Source organism: Lytechinus variegatus, chromosome 7 (assembly GCF_018143015.1).
Source record: "Lytechinus variegatus isolate NC3 chromosome 7, Lvar_3.0, whole genome shotgun sequence".
In the NCBI taxonomy this organism is placed as follows: Eukaryota; Metazoa; Echinodermata; class Echinoidea; order Temnopleuroida; family Toxopneustidae; genus Lytechinus; species Lytechinus variegatus.
In genome coordinates, this window is record NC_054746.1 from 8,918,422 (window position 1) to 8,939,686 (window position 21,265).

General features: G+C 36.0%; 3 protein-coding genes across 5 annotated transcripts in view; 2 read left to right on the forward strand and 1 right to left on the reverse strand.

Annotated features, from left to right (window-relative positions):
• Positions 1 to 6,918, forward strand: part of LOC121418376 (equilibrative nucleoside transporter 1-like) — a 29,167-nt gene extending 22,249 nt beyond the window's left edge. For both annotated transcript variants that reach the window (XM_041612211.1, XM_041612212.1), the window contains exons 11-13: positions 2,812 to 3,009; positions 4,111 to 4,307; positions 4,945 to 6,918. In XM_041612211.1, coding sequence (XP_041468145.1) covers positions 2,812 to 3,009; positions 4,111 to 4,307; positions 4,945 to 5,065 — 516 coding nt within the window. In that variant the 3' untranslated portion in view covers positions 5,066 to 6,918. The remainder of the gene's footprint in view (positions 1 to 2,811; positions 3,010 to 4,110; positions 4,308 to 4,944) is intronic.
• Positions 6,919 to 7,516: 598 nt separating this feature from the next.
• LOC121418375 (microtubule-associated protein 10-like) lies at positions 7,517 to 13,924 on the reverse strand. Its single transcript, XM_041612210.1, has 3 exons — positions 11,769 to 13,924; positions 11,314 to 11,406; positions 7,517 to 10,840 (listed from the first exon to the last, which is right to left on the reverse strand). The coding sequence occupies exons 1-3, from the start codon at positions 13,753 to 13,755 to the stop codon at positions 10,068 to 10,070; spliced, it is 2,853 nt and encodes a 950-aa protein (XP_041468144.1). The 5' UTR covers positions 13,756 to 13,924; the 3' UTR covers positions 7,517 to 10,067.
• Positions 13,925 to 14,189: 265 nt separating this feature from the next.
• Positions 14,190 to 18,959, forward strand: LOC121418377 (cancer-related nucleoside-triphosphatase homolog). Of its 2 annotated transcripts, none has more exons than XM_041612213.1 (5): positions 14,190 to 14,477; positions 15,030 to 15,192; positions 16,433 to 16,517; positions 17,124 to 17,318; positions 18,066 to 18,959. In XM_041612213.1, exons 1-5 carry the CDS (start codon positions 14,423 to 14,425, stop codon positions 18,144 to 18,146), a joined length of 579 nt encoding a protein of 192 aa, XP_041468147.1. In that variant the 5' UTR covers positions 14,190 to 14,422; the 3' UTR covers positions 18,147 to 18,959. The 2 variants fall into 2 exon arrangements, with proteins under 2 accessions (XP_041468147.1, XP_041468148.1); XM_041612214.1 differs by lacking the exon at positions 14,190 to 14,477 and adding an exon at positions 14,504 to 14,540.
• The last annotated feature ends 2,306 nt before the right edge of the window (positions 18,960 to 21,265 follow it).

The window sequence follows — 21,265 nt, forward strand, 5'->3', positions numbered from 1 at the left end:
TTACTGTGTTTGTACGTATTTATATCTGGGGGTGTTTCATGAAAGTGCTTGTCGGACGTTTTATCCGACAGGTCCTGTTTTATCAGACTGTCACCATAGTAATATACAGTGCTTCTCAGCCAATTAGAATCAAGGAAAGATGTCACATGTGACAACTTGTCGGACAAAAAAAAACGTCGTTGGAACTCTCTCTAGAAGTGATCAGTGAGTGTTGGAAGTTCTTTTTTTTTGGCGCGCTGGAAGATGGTGGCAATGTACGTGAGTACATGTGTCTGAATCCCGTGAGAGTGCGAATATTTGTCTTTGTCAATCTGATGGTAGTATAGATTGGATGTGAACGCGGCGTGCACATAATTTTTGCCATGAAATTTAATTTACATGATATTTACGCAATGAGGAGCATAAAGGTATGCTGAAATAAACGTTTCCTGACCATTTTGAAAGATACAAATGGATTGACGGAAATACAATGATTAGGGATAATACGAAGACGGGACGCACTTCGGACTTTTTTTATATTTATGTATTTATTGGTATAAAATCAATCTCAAATCAATCAAAATATTTACAAGTAATCCATAATTGGAAACAATTCGCCGAGATATCATTTGTTTTCCTTATCAGCTTAAGTTCTTTGAAAACCAATTGTTCCGAGTGGAAGCAAAATACCATGATTTAAAATGAAATAATAATAGGGATATATCAGAAAATATAATTACCGGTATTAAATGTGTAAATAAGGCTAACCGATTGCAGTAAATGTAAAATCATTTTCACAATGTCACATTTATATAGCCCTAGGCTACCGTTTGAAGGGAAAATTTGGAGGGGAAGAGTTCATGAGGTCTATGTCCGATGTCGTGAGATTTATCGCATCGCAACTTGTCTGCTGTCATTTCGTATGCATCAGCCTTGTAAAATATAGAAAATATGTATCAACCTGTTTTACGACTTATGAATATGAGTGCAATGTCGGTTCAAACACCTCGTCTAACCCAGAATCGCTGACAGGTGTATTATGTTAAAGGGTCCAACCATGTGTTAAAGGAAACGCAACTCGCAACAGGATTGAAAGCTAAAGGATGTTTGCACTTTTAAAGTACTCGCCGCTCAAGGCTTTTACGCTGTCCAATAAATGTGTATCAGACTTTGTTCTGACTAATATTACAATTATTTTACAGACTAAATTAAGGATTGAAAATGTGGATCTCAAACAGACTGTAGTCAACTTCGGGCGTGGCGCATTTATTGTGCAGGGCATAGTACAAACACTGAAGAAACCATTTCGGATTGGATCAATTATCTATTGGGAAAAGATAAGAGACTATAGGAGCACCGATTGGGAAACTCATCGGAAGAAACAGTTCAAAATAAATTTCCTATTAAAAGGAGATTCACAGGTTATATAAACAGTCGTGATATTTTACTTGTCATTTTAGGCTACCGATTCTTTCATGACACATTCAGCTATCAGCTTATAAACATCGTTACAGAGTACCTTAACCTTCATAATCAAGGATGTTAGGTTAATGAAAATACTAATTACATGCTTGAAAGTACAATGATTGGTATGACGCAACAGTTGTCCTATATGCTGAAGAAAAATGACAAGGATTTGAGTTATATGGGAAAGTGGGTGCCGTTGCTGCCGCAATTTTTGTTATCCTCATGTTATAGCAAAGTTCTCCATATAAGTAAGGGATATACTATAAATCAAAGCAGTTCCGTGGAAAATATTACGGAAGGATGTACACCGGCCATGAAAATGGAATTCAATTTTTTGCAAATTCTGTTGCTCAATATTCCCACACGAACCATTTTTTTTAAGAGTTCGTTCACACGTGCGACTCGGATCTGATATTTTGCCCCCCCCCCCAAAAAAAAAAAAAAAATCATGAACTCGTTCATTTACGTATTTTAATCGGAAATCGCTACTCAATATTCTGTATGATTTTTCTTTTTATCGTTTATATAATGCAAATCCCGTTATATATAGAACCAATCATTTAAAATGGGCACGCGTTTTAGGGCTTTGTGGCACATCAAAAATACAATCGGCCTAATATACGATCTTTCTGTGTTGATAGATTGAAAAGCCGGGGTGAGAAATCAAGCGCAAAATTAATTTGATATTGCATTTCATAACAGCTGCATTTTTAGAAAGTAGAAGGTAAGCTAATATTTGTGAAATCAATATCAACTTGAGATCGATCTCGGGTACCTGGGGGCCGTTTCATAAAGCTATTCGTAAGTTGAGAGCGACTTTAAGAACGACTGGTGACCCTTTATTAAACGCTAAACCATCGCCTATGATGCATACCATTTACCAAAAGAAAGCTTTATGAAACATCCACAAAGGATGTGAACGAGACCCTGGTAATTATTAAAAAATCTGGATATTAGCGTGGCGTAAAAAATAATGAGTTTTAATCCCTTCCAGTGAATTCGTATTTCCTTGGTGTAACCTTCTAAATTCAGAGGAGAGCTCTGGAAAAAAATATGTCGAGGTCATCATGCCATAATACTTGATTACATAAATCTCGAATTCTAAGATGATTAAATTTGTGATATTCGTCATATTTCATACTGATGTAAATTTTATGTGACAGTTCGTAGTACTCACTTATTTTAATAACCTTTGTACACAGCGGGAGAAAATGTTTGTTTTTTTAACTTGAAAACCAACCGGTTGTCTGGCCACTATTACGAGTCCTTTGGACCACATGATTTATTTGCTCTGCGTCTGGCTTTGAAATGCCTCTTCAATTGTGACGTCCGTCTGTAAGCGAATGTTTGTATTTTCCTTTGTAGATCAAGATGCAAGTGTTAAACATCTGGCTGTTATTTTTCGTGACCCTGGCGATCTTCCCGGCGGTATTGGTTGATATACCATCTGTTGACGAGGATCCGTCCTACTTCAAGCAGGTTTATTTCATCCCTCTCTGCTGCTTCTTCACCTTTAACCTCGGTGACTTCTTCGGCAGCGTCCTGCCCGCCTGGATCCGATGGGTAAGCTTAATTATTTATGTTTATCATTGTCACAATTATTTTGGCCTGTCAAAATGTCAGGGGGAATGTGCCTCCGTTCGTGGTGACATTGGACCTCCTTTTTTTATGTTAGATGGGGAGCGTGCTTCCGATGGTAGCGACTTTTTTTTTATAGTAATCATTTAATGACACCCTCCCCTTTTTAGTAAATGCAGGATCCGCCCCTGTATATATCAGATGCTTTTTAGTGATTTCTTGTGCTAGCTTATAGTGACTAGCAAGTTATCCACTGTTTTTCATTTATACTTCATGTATTATTATTTGGAAAGTCTGAAAACTCTGAATCATATAAAAGACACAAATTAACTATGAAAGTGTTGCAAGGAACTTGAAATCAGTTGCTAGCCGATGAAATTGATTTACAAATTTACAAGTGACTGCTGCTTTGATTCTTTCAGAAGAAAGTATGAATTGAGCTGATACAGTGTATGTTTGAAATTTTATTTTGATCGTAAATTTGAAATCAAATTTGCATTCAAATGTAAGTAGGCCTACTTTCATTGCAACATCCTGAAGATTTATGGTCTACTTCTTGCAAAAGAAAGCGTAAATCAATTTCAAATTTATAACTACCGGTATTGTAATAGACTGCAAATAAATTTCTTGCAACATTCTCAGGATATTTTATTATCCAATACAAAAGTAAACGACTTTCATTTATTCATGTAGTGATATCTGTAAGTCCAGTAATCACTGATTTTTTTCCCAACCAGATTACGCAAAACATGAAATAATTATGAACATCTTTTCAGTCTAACCTTTTACAAGTCAAAAAGATTGATGGGGTTACTCATCTTTGGATCTATAGCACATTATGGCATCATCTTTTAACTTTGTGGTTGAAAAGACACAAATATGGGATTTCAAGGTCTTTTGATGGTATTTGATAGGATTTAATTTAAATAGACTAATAACATTTTTGACTTTATGGTTGAGAAGTAAAAGAGAGTACATTTTTTAATAGACTGATTGGATTTTTTTTTGTCATTTGCTGTTTCTAATTTGCTTGATAATTTTGATTTAGTGCTTTTAATATCATTTCATAATCTTTTTTTCCTCCAGAAATATGCCAATTACACATGGTTGCTGGTTACTAGTCGTCTGCTGTTCTTCCCAATCTTCATATTCTGTAACTACCGTCCTGAACTCCGTTCTATTCCTGTGCTTATCAACAATGACTACGCCTATGCTTTCCTGGTAGTGATCATGTCTGTATCTAATGGTTACCTGAAAACTGTCATCATGATGGATGGACCAAAGTAAGATTTGAACATTATTTGCTTTATTCGTGTAAATCTAAATTGTATCTTATGGTTGCCTCAAGACCGTCATCATGATGGATGGACCAAAGTAAGATTTGAACATAATTTGTTTTATTCATGTAAATCCCATGACTAATAATCAAATTGATTTTTTTTTCATTTTTGTGTTTGGTCAGACTTAGTTCATTATGCCTCTTTCTATAGAAGATCGAGTGCATCTGAGGGTTTGGTTTTTGAGCCATCTGCTTATATTTTCTTGAGATAACAGTCTTGAACTACTTGACTAATAAACTTTGGTATAACAGGTATATATTGGTTCAGTAGGTGATAAGTTTGGATTTTTCATGCACGATTGTATGGATGAATATTTCTTTTAGAAGACCCTATCTGTCAGTCCACATATTTTTTGTTTTTAATTAGATATCATTGAGTGATGATTATTTCAAACATAAAACAAAAATAGTTTATGAGTTGCATGATAGGTTTCGTGGATATCTCATTTAAGTGATGCGAGTTGGATTTTTTCCAAAGCTATTACATGTAAATCAACTCAGCAGGTTTGAATTAGGTATGTTGGAGTAAAGTATAATTTTAAAACAATACCCTCCTTTCTCTCTCACTTGTGTTTGCACAGGATGGTATCTAATCCAAACTGGGCAGGAAAGGCAGCCTCCATGATGGTCTTCTTCCTAATCCTAGGTATCTTCTGTGGCATCCAGTTCTCCCTCTTCTTCCCGTGGGTCGTTTCTTTATAGACGGCAACGCGTCATCGCACCTGCCGATGGCTAGTGGAAACTTCCGACAGAAGATAGCAACGCCGCCGCCGCCCCCTCTGTTCTGTGTGCTTACTACCAAGGATGTAGCCATGCTCTATCTTGGGATAAGACCAATGTGTGTTGAGCATCAGGCTCAAGGTGCCCCGCTGTCCTGTGTGTGTGTGTGGCCAAGAGAGAGCACAATTGTATTCACTCCCCCGTGGCTACGTCTATGGAGTATCATGCTATCTGTGCACATATTCTGTTGTGTTCAATGTGTTTTGTGGCCAACTCTGACGAGCTCTTCCGACTCTGCGCCGTATCAGCGAAAAGGGTGTTAGGAGTTGGGATATCACCTTGCTTGTGATGTAGAAAAAGAAAACAATAATTTCGAAATGTTTTTTGTTCTTCCGTAAGGTTTAGTGTCATTTAGTTTATCAGTATCATTTCTCTCTTGAATGTTTATGATTTCTCTTTTGTTTGAAATATGTTTACATTCTTTATACGAGTTTGAAGGTAATTTACATGTAAATGTTCATGTATTAAAAGTGAATTACCATTTATTTCTGTTATGTAATGTACAGTTAATGTAGATACATATTTAATAACATTATAATTGATATTCAAGAACCGTCTAGTTCACAACATTAAGTAGTTTGTCAGTATTTTGACATTTACTCTTTGCAGTATGACACTAGACATACTTTCTCAGTCCCAATAATCAAAATATCCAATATGTTTGATGGCCATATTGGAATTTGAAATGACAGCTTTTATGTGTGTCATATGTTCATGCTCTATTCATATTTGATATTTCATGATGATTATTTTTATATATTATCAGCACCAAAAATTATGTCTCTGTGTCAGGTGTCACATTTTCTGCCTCATACCCTTTGTAAAGTTTATGATTAAAAAACACTTGTCTCTTTTATTTCAAATGATATTTGTGATGTATTGTAGCATAGAGCATAGTGGTTGATCTAAAGAGAAATGCAGAGCATTGGAGTGCAGTAAACTTTGCTTCAATTGAACTTGTAGAGGAAAACATTGAGCTGCATCTTGTGGGTAGTTTTGTATATTAATTTCTTTGTTCCTTTTTAAAAATTAAAAATCATAGCGGTTTTCCCGAAATCCTGGTAGATAAGACTTGCCTTTGTGGCATCATTGTGAAACGTTATCAGAAGACTCGTGTGAGAATTGCCTTAACTTTTGTGTAACTGTTGTACATGTACATTAGTACATGCATTTCTAAAATCCTTTCGTCAGAAATGTCATGAAATAATTATGCAGGGTACAGTGATCTTTTTAGTAGAAAAAAAAACAACCACAGTACTTACAAAGTAATACATGTCTGTAATTTTATAAAAATCCAAAAGTGATTTTATGAAAGGTCATTCCAATTTCATTGATGCATATTTTGATACGATGCATCTTCTTCTAACTCACATCTTTGAAATGATTCAGTATGTGTTGCGTCATTCATCTTGAATTACCTAGTTGTCCCTTTGTACCTCAGATTAACATTTTTATAATTTTTCAGTATTAGGATTAGAGTGGGATTAGGATATCATAAACATACAAGTACCATGTCGATCATTTATGATTACAATGTGGCAATTTACATTCCATATCTTGTACTGGCACACAGGGTGATATCTCTACCTGAATATGCCTTCCTTCCTTTTTTTGTTGTTGTACTTCACTGCTGTAAGTTTGATTTTCTACATCATTAACTGCTTTGGAGAAAAAAAAAGCTAAATCAGATAACAGGGTACTGATTTTCAAACTCCACATCGAAGGCAAAGAGTAATTTACATTAGTAGTGTGTCATTTTTAGAGTGATATGTAAACAGGTCAAACCCGAGGATGGCCAATTACCAGTACATGTAAGTAAACAAAGTGATTTTTTTTCAAGTATTGATTGATGACTTCTAATTTCTTTTCAAAAGATAATGAAAAGTCCCCAAGAGGCTGAGAATGCACATAATTCCCATGTGTTTTTTTTTCTTCCAGCTATCTGTCTTGCAGTAATTATCTTCTTTTAAATTTTTACATTTTCTGATTGCCAGATTAGGGGCTGCTTCATAAAGGTGTCTGAAAAGTTATTCATAACCTTACAAATGACAGGTACATGTTCTTTTGCTAAATGAGAACTCCAAATTTAGAGTGGTATGTAACAAAGTGACAATGAATTTCCTGTTAGCCCTAATCAAATTGTCAAATAATACACTTAGCCTTCAACTCATTTAAAATGTAATAAATGAGAAAGAACATGCAGTTGTTTGTAAAGTCACACATAACATCACAAACAGCTTTATGAAATGACTCCTAGTTAACTGCAATAATCATGTGTCGTCTCCATAAAGAAGTCTGTAATAATTGCTGCAAACATCAAAGCTTTTTTTTCGTTGAATGTGAGAATCATTTTTATTAAAAGCTTTATTTTAAATTTAGGTTAATTCTTGCATGCAAATTTATTGTACATACATTTATACATGAATCATGGATGTGTACATGTGGATGTAAATGATAGGCAATTTTGATGTGTTGAATTGTGAGGCAAAACAAGATATTAACAGAAAAGAAAAAAATAATATCTATTTTTGAAACTTGACTCTGAAAGTCAACTTGTGCCTTTATGATCAAGGCAAAATTAAGAAGGGTTATAGAAAGATCAGATAAAAGATACATACAAGATATGATTTACATTTCATTATGAAAAGACCTAGTTTTCTTTCATAGATGTCAGTGATCCAAGAAGTCTAATGGTTACTCATATATTTTCTATTATGAGGATTTTGAAACAAGCTCGATATTTGAACACTTTTCTATGAACTAATGGTGGGTAAAATTTTGGGCAAAGTAAGATTATTTCACCCATGTTCATTTCAAGTGCAAATTATGAGTACAATTTACAATATATTTTCTTGATCAAAACAGATAAAAAGGTTTATAGATTAAACTATTTTAAATAGCTTGTTTTTTTATACACATACCGTATGAGGAGCAACAGAACCACTCTTCAGATTTATCACTTTTATTTACATAGATTTGAGCTGTCAAGTACCAGTCTTAGAAAATTGACACTCTATTATTGAAATAACAAAATACATACCTGCTTACACCAGAATGACACGTCATAAATAGATAATGCTGCAATATTTTCTAAACCATCAACTCATTTTGCTTGATCCTATCAATCACAACTATGGAAAGCCAGCACCATCTACATATAAGATTTCTAGATATAAATGTACATCCATAAATTCATTGATTTCTTGACAATTTTGTGTGTTCTCCTTTGTTTACAAAAGACATAATGCAAATTTTCTGGAGAAAAAAATTATGACATGGATGGATTTCCATAGTTACAATCGATTGGATCAATCGTAACTCTTTGTAAGATGGGACCCTAGAGCACAGAAGGTCAATGGTAAGTTGCTCATGGAGCAACAAATTGCAGTTAAGCTCGTTCTTTCATGAATAGAGCTCAAAACTTTCATGTTTTGCATTGTTTAAATTTTTACTCAATATCTTGGAGAAATACTAACAGCAGTTTTTGATGCATCTTACAAACAATTATTTTAAACTTTAATTTTTGAATATTAAGTAAATGAAATTGTCTTTTCAACAGATCAAGCTCACAAGGAGTTGAATCTGCATGTATAACAAGATGCAGTATGAGTTTACATGTAGCCACTGGCCAGATTTGAATGCAAGATTGTGCCAACAATCGGCATAACAATCTCTTTTATTGACTTGCTATAGAAAGCTTCAACTCGTATTAAAATATAATAAAAATATATGACTTATAAAAGCTGGTGAAAGATCATTCACCAGCCAAATATATTATAAATAGTATTGTTATATTTTCACTTTGATTGGTGTGACATCTGCCAACATTTTGTGTTTTGGGTTGGATGTATTGGATGTTGAGTGATATTTCAAAAATAAAAGAAGTTTAAGGAAAAGAACCATTGACTGTTGTTTCATTTGTTGGTTTTCCATTGTTTTTAGTTGTGTACATGCATAAGTTAGGATTTAATAAATAAAAAAACATACATCTAGTATTTAAAAGTGGCATACATGTATGCTACATATTCTTGTCCCATAAACAACTAAGATGACAAGGGTCTTCAAGGAGAAAAAGAAAATAAACTTTTGCACTTGTATCACTTATATACAAAATATATTTTGTTTCTACCAAAGTGATTATCAAAAACCATAAAAATAATAGGCACATAATACACATTAAAGAAAATTATATTCACTAATGGATGACATGTGCTCCCACCTCCTTCCAACCATCTGTTGAAAAATAATACTCCTGCAGCAAAATCCAAATTGTTATCGTTTCAAAGGTACAGCCCCCTGTCTAATGCAGAAAGGATAATTACAATTTTGGCAGTCCATTTTCCCGATTCGTTTCTCTCATAAAGCTGTTTGTGAGTATGACTTTTTGAATGACTGGTGACTGTTTCTATTGGTAAATGAACCATAATATCCCAAATTGTCATTGATGGTGATATTATCTCCCAAGTATAAGTCGCCAATAGTCTTTGAATTAATGACGCAGTCACATTTCCCCTACTGCGAGTCGAAAACAGCAGTTTTATTCAAACCACCTATATGAAGCTTATTAGTATATTTTAAAATGGCACTGTACATACTCCACACCAGACCTGCCAAATATAGTACGACAATACACCAGTCGGTGGACTTTACTTTATCAGAAGGTACAATAAAAATAATAAAAACGACTGTTTTTGACTAACCATAAGCTGCCGTAGGGAAAATGTGACTGCAACATAAAACACAACTGACTAACTGCTTTATGAAGCATCCACCAGAAGCTAAAAAAACAAATGAAAAAACTCTTAGATTAAACCTGAATAAGCCTAGTGACCACCTAAAAGCAGGTACCCAAATATTTAATTGTATTTGCTGCTAGATACCAGAATTAGTGTATTCATCCATTTACAATCCAACATCAGGCAAGCTAGTCATCACTATAAAAGTCATCTGAATACACATTATCCTGTCCCTCCCCATCACTTACTTCTGGCTTACCTTCAAATGTATTAACCTCCGAGCTCTCAAATGTGTTCGATAATTCTGGGACTAGGACAGAAACGTTGGATAGAGAGCTGGAATGATCCAAAGAGAGCCTGGGTTTTGGCTGTGGAGGCTGACTGGAGATTGTAGATTTTGCCACTGATCGCCTGGCAAGAGGAATGGGAGAGTTGGCTGACATCTGTGGTTGAGGGATGCTCAGAACACTGGGAGGATACTTGGAACTTGTGCTGCTACTGCTTGACTTTGAAGGCGGGTTCACAACATCTGCTGGATTCGCTACCTTGGATGGCTGACTAGTAACGGCTCCAGGACTTCTGACCGAAGGTACAGATTCTGCCGTCTTGTAACTGCCGCTGTTGGAATGATCAGAGTCCGTAGCAGGATAATCCTGTCGGACGCTGGATGTCTCTGAAGCAATGGACGACTGAATGTTGGCGAGCTCCTGTTCACCTGTTGATACACATCTGTAAGAATCTTCAAAGTCATCAGAGTATGGTTGAATAGGTGTCACAGGTTCCAGTGGCCTTTCATCTTCCTGTGGACCTTCTGGAAACCCAGGGACAGACAGGTGCTTTGGACCTTCCTCTTGACTCTCGTCTTCAGATGAATTCTCCTCCTCCTCATCATCATTCTGTACTAGAGCAGTTGGCAAGTGAACACTGATGCTACGTGCACTTTTTTCACTATCACTGGCATCTGCAACAAAAGTCAATTGGCAAATTAAATACATTTAGTATGACAGTGGTACTGGCTGTAATCACTTAATTAACTTAAGGTTTCAAACGTCGAATAATTCATGAGCAAACCATATAAGATTTAAATTTCATCAGCTATCATTCCTGCCAAAATGTCAAATATGAACATGCCAAATTAGGCCTACATAAGGAAAAATTGAGCATTACTTTGTTTTATTTTTGTTTAGTAAAATGAGTCAGACCTTTCAATATACGAATGTACATAAACAAAAACATGATTTACCAGTACAGAAATTATGCATTTATGTCCCAACATTCTGTACAGTTTCATTTTTCATGCACAGGCATACATGTACCATAATATGAGAAGTGCCTTAATAGAAGTACAGTTTGCAGTCCCCCCCAAAAAAAAAAAAAAAAAAAATGATAGCAATATTGGTTTGCTGGAAATCCAAATAATTTGTAGCATTTTACCCTTTTCAGCAACACTGTTTGCAGCATCTCTGCTATCAAGTGGTTGATCCATATCATCATCAACAATGTCGGATGTAGGAATCTTGAAAGTTTCTGTTAAAAAAATAATATAGAGGTAAAACGTTTTTTTTTTAATTCTACTAGAAATAAAGGTAAGGAAAATCTCATGTTTTAGATTGTACTATAACTGATCAATATGAATGTAAATTTATCTGAATCAGAAACAACTTGACACAGTGGATAGCAATGCAACAAATAAACTACAGATAACTTTGCCCAAGTCAAATACAGTTTTGGATCACAGAGATCAGTTAAACTTTGATAGAAGAGGTATGTACCTGGAATATATTTCTATACATAAAAAAATTGCTTTTGACTTAGGTGAATATACCTGACTTTTGGAAGGTCAACTAAATTTATCATGCACACTTATGCAGGTATAAACTTTATCGTACCCATTCCTCTTTTGAAGATGGTATTGCTATCTTCATTGTCTGACTGGCCCTGTTCACAATGCTTGGCAATCTCTGTAGAAATATTAGCATCCAGTGAAAGTAACACATCTTCTGATGGATGAGGAGCTGCTGGCCTCCGCTTGCTCTCCTTGTGCATCCGAGCAGCAGCCTGCATTTGAAATTCAATTTCTGCAATTCTCTCCTCTTCTTCCAACTGCCTGAACGCTTCTGGATTGTGTTTCTGGATGCGAAGCTTTTGGGAGTTGGTCATTTTGAATTTCAGCTTGTTTCCTTTACGATGCTTGCCATATCGAGGCTGTTGTCTTAAAAAACTCTTTGAAGCTGGTACTCCTTCTGGAGGCTTGGCACATTCTCTATGTTTATGACGATAACTTTTCTGGGCTGCAGGAACAACTTTTGGCTCATTCTCAATAACATGAAATTCGCTTTTCCTTCCACTAGTTCTCTGATCTACAAAATGTTTTGAAGAACTCTTCTGAGATTCAAGATCTTCTTTGACAAACATTGGTTTGGAGTCTTTGGACTTGTCAGTTCCAATTCTGTTCAAAATACTCAATTCCCTTAGAAGTGCCTGAAGAATGGGGAGTTTTTGGAGATCCTCCACTCTATCAGATATGTCCTTTCCTTTAATTTCACTTTCAGGTCTCGTGGGTTCTTTCACCCTTTGAGGATTGAAATGCAAGCTTGGGTCAACATCCACAGGCTCCTCAATAGACTTCTTTTTCCTTTTGTTTCTCAAGATTTTTCGGACATTTGGTGAGGAGTTATACTCTGGAGGATGTATCACATACTGAACTTCAAGTTCTTTTTTATTGTCCATATCAGATGAGAATGCAGAAGAACAACTTTCTTGGGTGGTTGCATTTCTCCTGTTCCCAAGAGGACTGGGGAAACTCTGGTGCTTAAAGTTTTGTTGTGGTACCCTTTGTCTTCTGCCATCAGTTGCTTTGGATTTGACATCATTTTCTGAACTGTATATCAGAGGTGGAGGAACGTGTATATTGGTGATACACAGGTCATTATTTCCAAATGCAGGTATAGTGATTTCTCCTCCATCTTCTCTTGGAATGTTATCTGAAGACACCCCGGAAGATGTCAACATTGGTCTTTTCTTGATCTTTGTTGAGGGAGCCATGTCTGCCCTGGTCCCTTCATCTGTGCCCTCTATTGTCTGACATGCCAAGTCCACTTTGACAGCTCCATTAAGTAAATCTTCATTCCTTTGATGATCACAGTGCTCACACGCAGGTCTACTTGATGGAACATACACTGGGGTTGAACCTTGCACTTGAGGTTTTTCTTGCTGATCAGCTGATGTCTTTGGAACAGTAGTTGCATCTTCATGATCTTTGGTCAAATTGGCTTCCTTGTTCTTCATCAGAGATGCATCTGCAATGTGAGGAATGAGATTTCCACCAAGGCTGAGGAGACGAATCCCCAAAGATATCCACCCAATCTCAGTTCCCATGAGATTAACAAGCGGAAATTTCCCTTGGATGCCGTGAACAGAGGGTACAGAGACTCCAAAGTCCGAGACATCTTTTTTAATTCTATGCACGACTTCTTTCAATGATACATTGCAATGGGCGACCAATTTAGGGGTGTTATTCCAAACATCAACAATCATTATGTAGAGAGGTGTATTGTCAAGGTGAGAAACAAGCGAGCTCAATCTGTACTTGTAAAGAGAAGACTTGCCCTTCTTGAATTCGTGGTTACCATGTCGAGTTTTAAGTTCGTCAAGTTGAGGTGGAATATTTTCTTCATACTCCCATGAAGTATGTATAGCACTCTTCAGAAGTCTTGCTTCTGTCTCATCTAACTGCTCAACCATTATTGATGGGAAATCCAAAAGTCGAAAAGCGACAGCGGGCATGCGACAAATTACAGTTCGTGGGTCTATTCGCAAAGAGTTGACCGCCAACTCGAGAGAAAACAGCGTTTCGCTGATATTATTGTCATCCATTGTAAGTTCTCCTTTCTACAAATGACGATATATCATGCAAATGGATCCTGAAGCAGCATATCAAATTGTTTGGAGAATGGAGAGATACAGTATGAGGTGACTATAAAAATGACACTCAAACCCAAGCAAGTCCATGTCGATGTCCATGATATTGACAACGGCGGTTGTCAGCGCAGCTGGTAATTTTTTTTTTTTCAAAATTAGAATTTATGTCAGACTTTTTGTTTAAGATATAATTTGATAAAGACCTGTTGACCGATATTACTATATACTGTATTTATCTGTATCGACAAAAATACGTCATAGTCTTTTACATTTTGAATATTTTGAAGGAATTCATGTTGTTTTGAATTCGTAAGATTATTTCACAAAACATATTTATGCTATTATATATAGATCTTCTTCATTCATACATCTGGAAGCTAGGCTATCAATAACAACGCAATTCATGAGCTTTAAAGGCCATTTGGCTTACACCAACGCACGGGGTGCCTTCGTGGGATCGCCCGGCTCCTCTGGCGTAGTGCTAGGCCAGCGTTCGCTATGCATATGTGCTCTGCTACGCCGCTGAGCTGCTGATTAAGCTACGGCTCCAATCAAGTTCCTGTTTTGTGCGCTGGTTTTATCCCTCAATTCCTCCGGACCGTGGTGTTAAATTGGGTTTGGTATGGCAAAGAACAATCCGAGGAGGATCAAACACATTTTCTTGACTGGTCCTCCAGGTAAAGAAAGAAATGTTACTTTGTCTTTGATAGTTTGAGACATGGACGTGGAGTCTTCACTTAGTAAGTTTAAGACCAAGACAGTTGCAGCCCAACATTCAGTCAGACTCGGTCCGGTCAGACTCCTGTGTGGATATTAGGCCGTGGACCGAAGGCGTTTATCGTGGAAGATCAAGTTGAATAAATTACCAGTGTCTGAGATGGTTAATGGACTTTATTATCATCAGAAGCCTGAGACATGTGAGAAGGAGGGAGAGGGGCAGGGATAAACGTAAAGAGGAGCTAGGAGCTAGTTGTATCCTGATTGGTTTCAAGTTTGATTAAAGGGGGGGGGGGGGTATGCACAATGTTTGATGACTATAAAAATTGACCTATATAAAACACCAATACCAAAAGTAAAACATAAAAGAAAGTTGACTTGAAATCACCCATTATCAAACCTACACCCAGCAAGCTGTGTCGAGCTCGGAAGGAAATTTTTGGATTATTAAAAAAGTAAGACTAAAAGTTTTCAGTCGTATTTTTTAATTCATAGTTATTGCTATATTGCAGGAGTTGGAAAAACAACTTTGGTGAGGAAAACCTGTTCTGAGCTGAAGTCAAAATCAATTCCACTTCAAGGTTTCTACACAGAGGAACTAAGAGAGGGTGGAAAGAGGACAGGCTTCGACATCATTACATTGGATGAACAAAGAGGTTCATTAGCAAAAATTGGGTAGGTATTTGAATTTGAAGATTTGAAGAATAAAGACCACCTAATTGTCAAGGTTCAACTTTGAGTCAATCGGATCGAAGGGGCAAGAGATGTATGGTCAGTTCCCCCATGTCTGCGCGGTCTCCCAAGTCTGCGCACCCACGTATCTGCGCGATTCTAATTATAGAAGATACGCAACGAGCATGAACTTTACAAATGTAATACATAGGCAGGTATTCAGAAAAATCCGACTCAAAATGGTGGAAAAATAATGAATTCAGGGCATTTCATGTGACAGCCTCATAAATGCAGCCTTTGTCATCAAAATCCCCGAAACGTGTGCAAAGTGAATGAGTGCGCAGACATGGGGTACCATTTTTTTTTTCAATCTGAAAATGACTGCCCGCAGTTTTTTCAAGAAATCCTATATTTTCTTTTATTTTTTAATGAGAAATTTGGTACACTTTTAATAATATAAGGAACATTATCAACTCAAAGATTTTGTGTAATAAGAAAAAAATCATGTTAAATCTGAACTCAAATTGTTAGGTGCGCAGACTTGGGGCCCACCATCATACACATATGTAACATGTTAAAGAAATTGAGACTCAAAAAAAAATATTTCTAAACTAAATTGAGACTTGCCCTTTGGTTGTTTATGTACTTTAAAAAATATGCATAACTATGAATATTTTGATATATCTTGATTTACATGATGGATACTGTATTTTTTATTGAAGCAATGAATATTTAAAAAGAATTAGAAAGAAATAAACATTTGAGTAAATTGAATTAGGCCTACCTATATTTTTTCAATATCGTTCATGGGAATGTGATTTTATTTTTGTATTTAAGAACTAAGTCTCATTTTCATAGGACTCATGTTGACATTCTACCAAAAATATACTCCTGGGACTATTTCCATTTTCATGGAGGGGGGGGGTCCATTTTTTTCTTATTTCATTGATGGTGACTTAATCCTTCTTTGATAGATGATCTTTGTCAGTCATTTCAATATATGAATTTACTTTAATAGCAAGGATATGGCAGGAATCCTCACAATTCTGCTGGATAACCTGGCTGTATTTCCTTTTAATTCTTGTATCTATCCACCCATACACACACCCAACATTTGCCCCCCCCCCAAAAAAAAAAAATATATTGCTCATCTTGTTTCTAATCATATCTTCTGAAAAAGTTAACAGGCATTTTTCTTCCTCTTGTTTCCTATCTTATTCAACTCAAACTGAAATTCACACAGAGGACAGAAGGGGCCCAAGGTCGGACAGTATACAGTTAACCTCCCATCGTTTGAACGGTTAGCTTTACCTGTATTGTCTCCTCAGGTAAGAAAGTGAGATAGAGCGATTAAAGGGAGAGGATAACTACATTGAAAATAATTTCAAAGAGGACTTGCGAGGTTAAATCCACCAATTATGATTTCTTGTAAGTTATGTTCATATTGGATATGAACATTAAATAGAAATATGTAATTTTATCTTCATTGTATTAGTATTTATTTATTTATTTTATTTCTTATTATTATATAATAAATTTTATTATCATTATTATTACTTTACTTATGTCTGTATGAGAAGAAGAATGATACCATGATGAAAATTTTAGATTTGCTGCAATTTAGCTCCTGTGTTGAGAAGCCAGGAAACATACCTTATTCAAGGATGGGTTCTGTAATACCTGTGACTATCAACTTAATTAAAGCAACTTCAACTTTTGTTGTAAGTTATTGAGAGATGTTTTATTAAAAAAAAGGGCAAGGCATGAGTTTATGAAAATGGGCACATTTAAAACACCTATGTTTTATGTGTGTTGATGTAATTATCGGTCCCAAAATGATGGCTCTAGTCACATTAGAGACAAATGAACTTAGCAATGAAGGTCAATCGGGTTATTATCTGTGTAATTTCATGTCACTTTTGCTGTCACGTCAGAGAGAATCCTCGCCCGTCTATGTAATTGACGAGATTGGTAAGATGGAACTCTTTAGCCAAGGGTTCATCCAAGCAGTCCGGAGGCTTCTTGATCATTCTGACACAACGATCTTTGGAACCATCCCAGTGCCTAAAGGACGCCCTCTTGGTCTGGTGGAGGAAGTCCGCAGCAGAGCTGATGTACAAGTCTTCACAGTATGTCTTTCATTTTCTACCCTTGGTGATGGACAACAGTTGTTACTGGGTTAACATACAGATGGTTTCAAATTTCAGAGGAAAGATGATGTGTAGGGTAATCCCGTCTTGGTTGAAATATTTTATGTGTAATGGAGGAGAAAAATAAGACAGAACAGTTGAAAGTTTTAAAGATGAATAAGAAATTTTGGCAGTTTTAAAAAGGAGATCAGCAATAAATTTCAAATTGGCAATTCAGTAAGGAAATTGTCACAAAGTGTAGGGAGTCTAGGGATGACTTTCCCACTTGTTAATACTCTCGGATTTGTGGGTTTTCTCATATGTACATATTCACCGGGGTCATTAATCAAAACATAGCGCAGATGCCATATTATTCTATGTCCTTACAAAGATTAGAAATAGAGAAATATAATTTGAAGTAAAACTTTTGAAGAAATTTTCATTTTAGCCAGTTTGTATATTCAAGCAAATTGGAGAGTAGTCCCTACCTTACATAAGAATGACATTGCCAATGTGGCAAATTTGAAGTCTCCATGTGTCAAGTGATTTCACCTTTTTACCACTTGGAAAAATTAATAACTTTTTCTGATATCTTTCACATTTTTACTTGTCTGCTTGTTTTTTCCCCTCTCAAAACAACCTTATTTTTTTTGTTGGATTCCCATTCAAACTCTTTAGACATAGTTTAGTTCAGATCAATATGTTTCCATGTAGTGCAAATTTCTTACATTTTTTTTCCTCCTACAGATTTCAAAGGAAAACCGTGATGGAATCATGGATGACATCCTCAGAGCTGTCACTCAGGCAAGGTCTCAGAAAGGAACTTGATGATTGCATGTGTATGCTAATAGAACTGTTGAAAAAAGACAATCTGATCACCACAATAAGAACAATGAAAGGTTCAAACAAGGCTGCAAATGCATATCGGGAAAAGAGGTGCTCATCGAGTTTGTCAAGCAAAAGGAAAGGGATGGACACGTTCTTCTTAATGTGGAATGGCACAGTTAATCCATCTGAGCATGATTATTGATTAATGTCATCAATATCAAAACCTTGATGATTTATCTTCCAGATCTGTGAAGGACATCTCATATTTTCATGGATAATTTTGTGTGAGACATGACATGTATGCTCAGTTCTTAAAGAGTAATTCTCAAATCATATATTTTGTATAATTATGAATATTTATTGATCTTTCCTTTTTCTCTTTCTTTCTCTTCCTTTTTCTTTCTTTTTTGACATTCTTTGTCCACTCCTCTTTCCCTCTTCTTCCACCTTTGCGCTTATCTACTTCTTTTTCTTTCTTTCATAATGATCGTCTCTCTGGTGTGCTAACACCAACGGCATTATAGCAGAGAGAGTACGCAGTTTACCTATCATGATCATGGCATGACGCATTTTCAAATTTGATTTTAATAAAACACTTGATAAAGCCATGTATTGGCGAAATTGATGAATTTCTATGTGTACAGACCAGAGGTTTTGATTTGATTCTCAGTATTTTTATTTCACTGACTTTCAGAACATCTACACACACACATATATAATGAGGATGTACATGCTTTGGCTCTTTTTGCTTGATACAAGACTTGAAATAATAAATTTCATCATAGCTAATGAAGGCCTATGGCCAAAAATTCATATTTCATTTTCATTTAATGAAGCTTTATTTGCTGCCTTTGTTTTTTCTATATTCTACATTCCAAAATCATTATATGCGTATATGTGCTAGGTTTATTTCCAATTTGTCTCCTGCAAATTCGTCCGATCACCAACTTGTCTACTATCATTTGTTCTACCATCAGTTCGTCCCACTATCCACTATCCACTATTCCAATTGCCAATTTGTCCACTCACCATTTCGTCTATTAACCAGTTGGCCCAATAACCATTTTGTCCATATTAAGTGTTAATTGTTCAAAATGAATGAAAATGAAATGGATATTAGACCAACCGGTTATGAGACGAAATGGTCATAGACGAAATGGTGATAATACGAAGTGATGATTGGACCAAATGGTTATTTGACCAAACGGTTGTAAGACAAAATGTTGATGTACAGAATGGCATTAGACTCAATGAAAGTAGACCATGTGGTGAGTGGATGAATTGGTGAATTGACGAATTGGCATTGTAACGGCTGCTGAAACCTAGTATACATCAAATTGTAAAAAAATGAGGGTAGTTTAGTAAAAGCATGGTTTGATATTTATGACATCAATAGCAAACTTCTCTTGCCTAGGAAGTATTCCCTACACGAATTAGGAGACTGTTAGACACTATGATGTAATTTTGAGATTGCCACCATTGTCATGCTTCTAAAATACCCCAGAGGCCACTTACATTGACGAGTGGGTACCATGCGCGACCCAAAAAACATGTAAAAAGGATGTCTTTTTCACGATAAGGATAAGGCACGTTACGTACGTAACGTGATAAGGGTGTCAAAAACACAAAAATAATGAAAAAAGGGTCTATTTCGCTAGGAAAATTATGTGTTTAGGGTCGAATTTGAGGGGATATAAAACAAAATTAAAATGTTTTATAAAGGATGTCCTTTTTGCCCCCAACACTTCGTGTTTAGAGTCTAATTTGTACGAGGTGTAGAAGGTAGGGTCGTACTAAATCAAATAAGGTAAAGCCGATGACCGAAAGACCCGTAACAACAAAACATTTCTTGTTTAGGGGTTCATTTCAGGGAATATTTTCCAAGAGTATCGTTTGTTTCCACTACTTGTTAAGGGTAGGTTTTCACACGCCAATACTTGTTAAGGGGTGCATTTTCAGAATATGGAAATTACGTGTTTAGGGTGCTTTTCGAGACCCCATGGTCGCCCATGGTATCCACTTGTGAATGGAAGTGGCCCCCCCCCCCCCCCCGGGTAAAATACAGCATTCCATAACTGCGCAGCTACTCTCACAAGTTATAAATATCGAGAGTATGAGGTTTTAACAGCCCAGTGACAATATCTGATTTGTTACAATTGTGTTATGCTTTACCATTTGATTCCCCCCTTTTTTTTGGGGGGGGGGGAGTAGGAACACTGAAATGTCCAACTTGATTGATGTGAGCATTTTTGGTGGGACAATTATATGATAAGTGGTTGGATTTTTAAGGTAAAATAGGGTCCTGATGATGTCATAGGGGTCATTATTATACCTGAAAGTATCTTGTTCTTGTGAAAACTGAAGAATCGTTTGAAGGCAATGCATTTAAACAGCTTTGATTTGACCACAGTCATTGCTCATTCAATGCATATTTGAGTGACGGTGATCTGGGGCCTGTTTTACAAAACTTGTTATAAATAACAAATTTGCATTAACTGTTAAAAGCTACTAAAATTATTAAATTTGGTTGGCTAAGAGTAAACTTGTTTCACAAAGATTTAAGTATGACTTAAAGTCACACTTAAATGCCGAGTTGTGTACGGTATGAAAGGCTTGACCGCATTGGTCAGATCGTGTCATGAGAACGCGCACTACCGCGTATCTATCAATAAGATTGCGCGTTGCATATCATGTACGCGTCGGCATTTAAGTGCGACTTAAGTCATATACATAAATCTTTGTGAAACACCCCCCTGGTGTGTAATTAATAAAGAAATTGAATGAATAATGAAGTAAAACAAAAATGTTTCTTTTTTATGAGAACCATATGTAATGACTCCCTTGACATTTTCTTAAAAGAATAAGTGATGCTGATGATCTTAAGATTTCTGAAAATCTTCCAAACCCCAATTTTTGATTTCGAGGATGAGACAACAATGCAATTTTCATTTTTTTTACATCATAATGCCAGGCTACGGATGTTAATGATCCAGATATATATTTCACTTGACATATCAGAACAGTGGAGGGTATGCCAATTTTTTGGTTCTTTTCTTTTTTCAGCTTTTACTTTTTTTCTTTCATTTTATTTTTTTTCAGTTTTGGACGCTGCCTGCGCA

Coding starts and splice junctions, on each gene's coding strand:
- LOC121418375 (XM_041612210.1), bottom strand. CDS start 13,755: ATGGATGACAATAATATCAGCGAAACGCTGTTTTCTCTCGAGTTGGCG. Junction 11,407..11,768: donor CATCTTCAAAAGAGGAATGG/GTACGATAAAGT, acceptor TTTTTTTAACAG/AAACTTTCAAGATTCCTACA. Junction 10,841..11,313: donor AAACAGTGTTGCTGAAAAGG/GTAAAATGCTAC, acceptor CTTTTGTTGCAG/ATGCCAGTGATAGTGAAAAA.
- LOC121418377 (XM_041612213.1), top strand. CDS start 14,423: ATGGCAAAGAACAATCCGAGGAGGATCAAACACATTTTCTTGACTGGT. Junction 15,193..16,432: donor GGTTCATTAGCAAAAATTGG/GTAGGTATTTGA, acceptor AAATTCACACAG/AGGACAGAAGGGGCCCAAGG. Junction 16,518..17,123: donor TACCTGTATTGTCTCCTCAG/GTAAGAAAGTGA, acceptor CTGTCACGTCAG/AGAGAATCCTCGCCCGTCTA.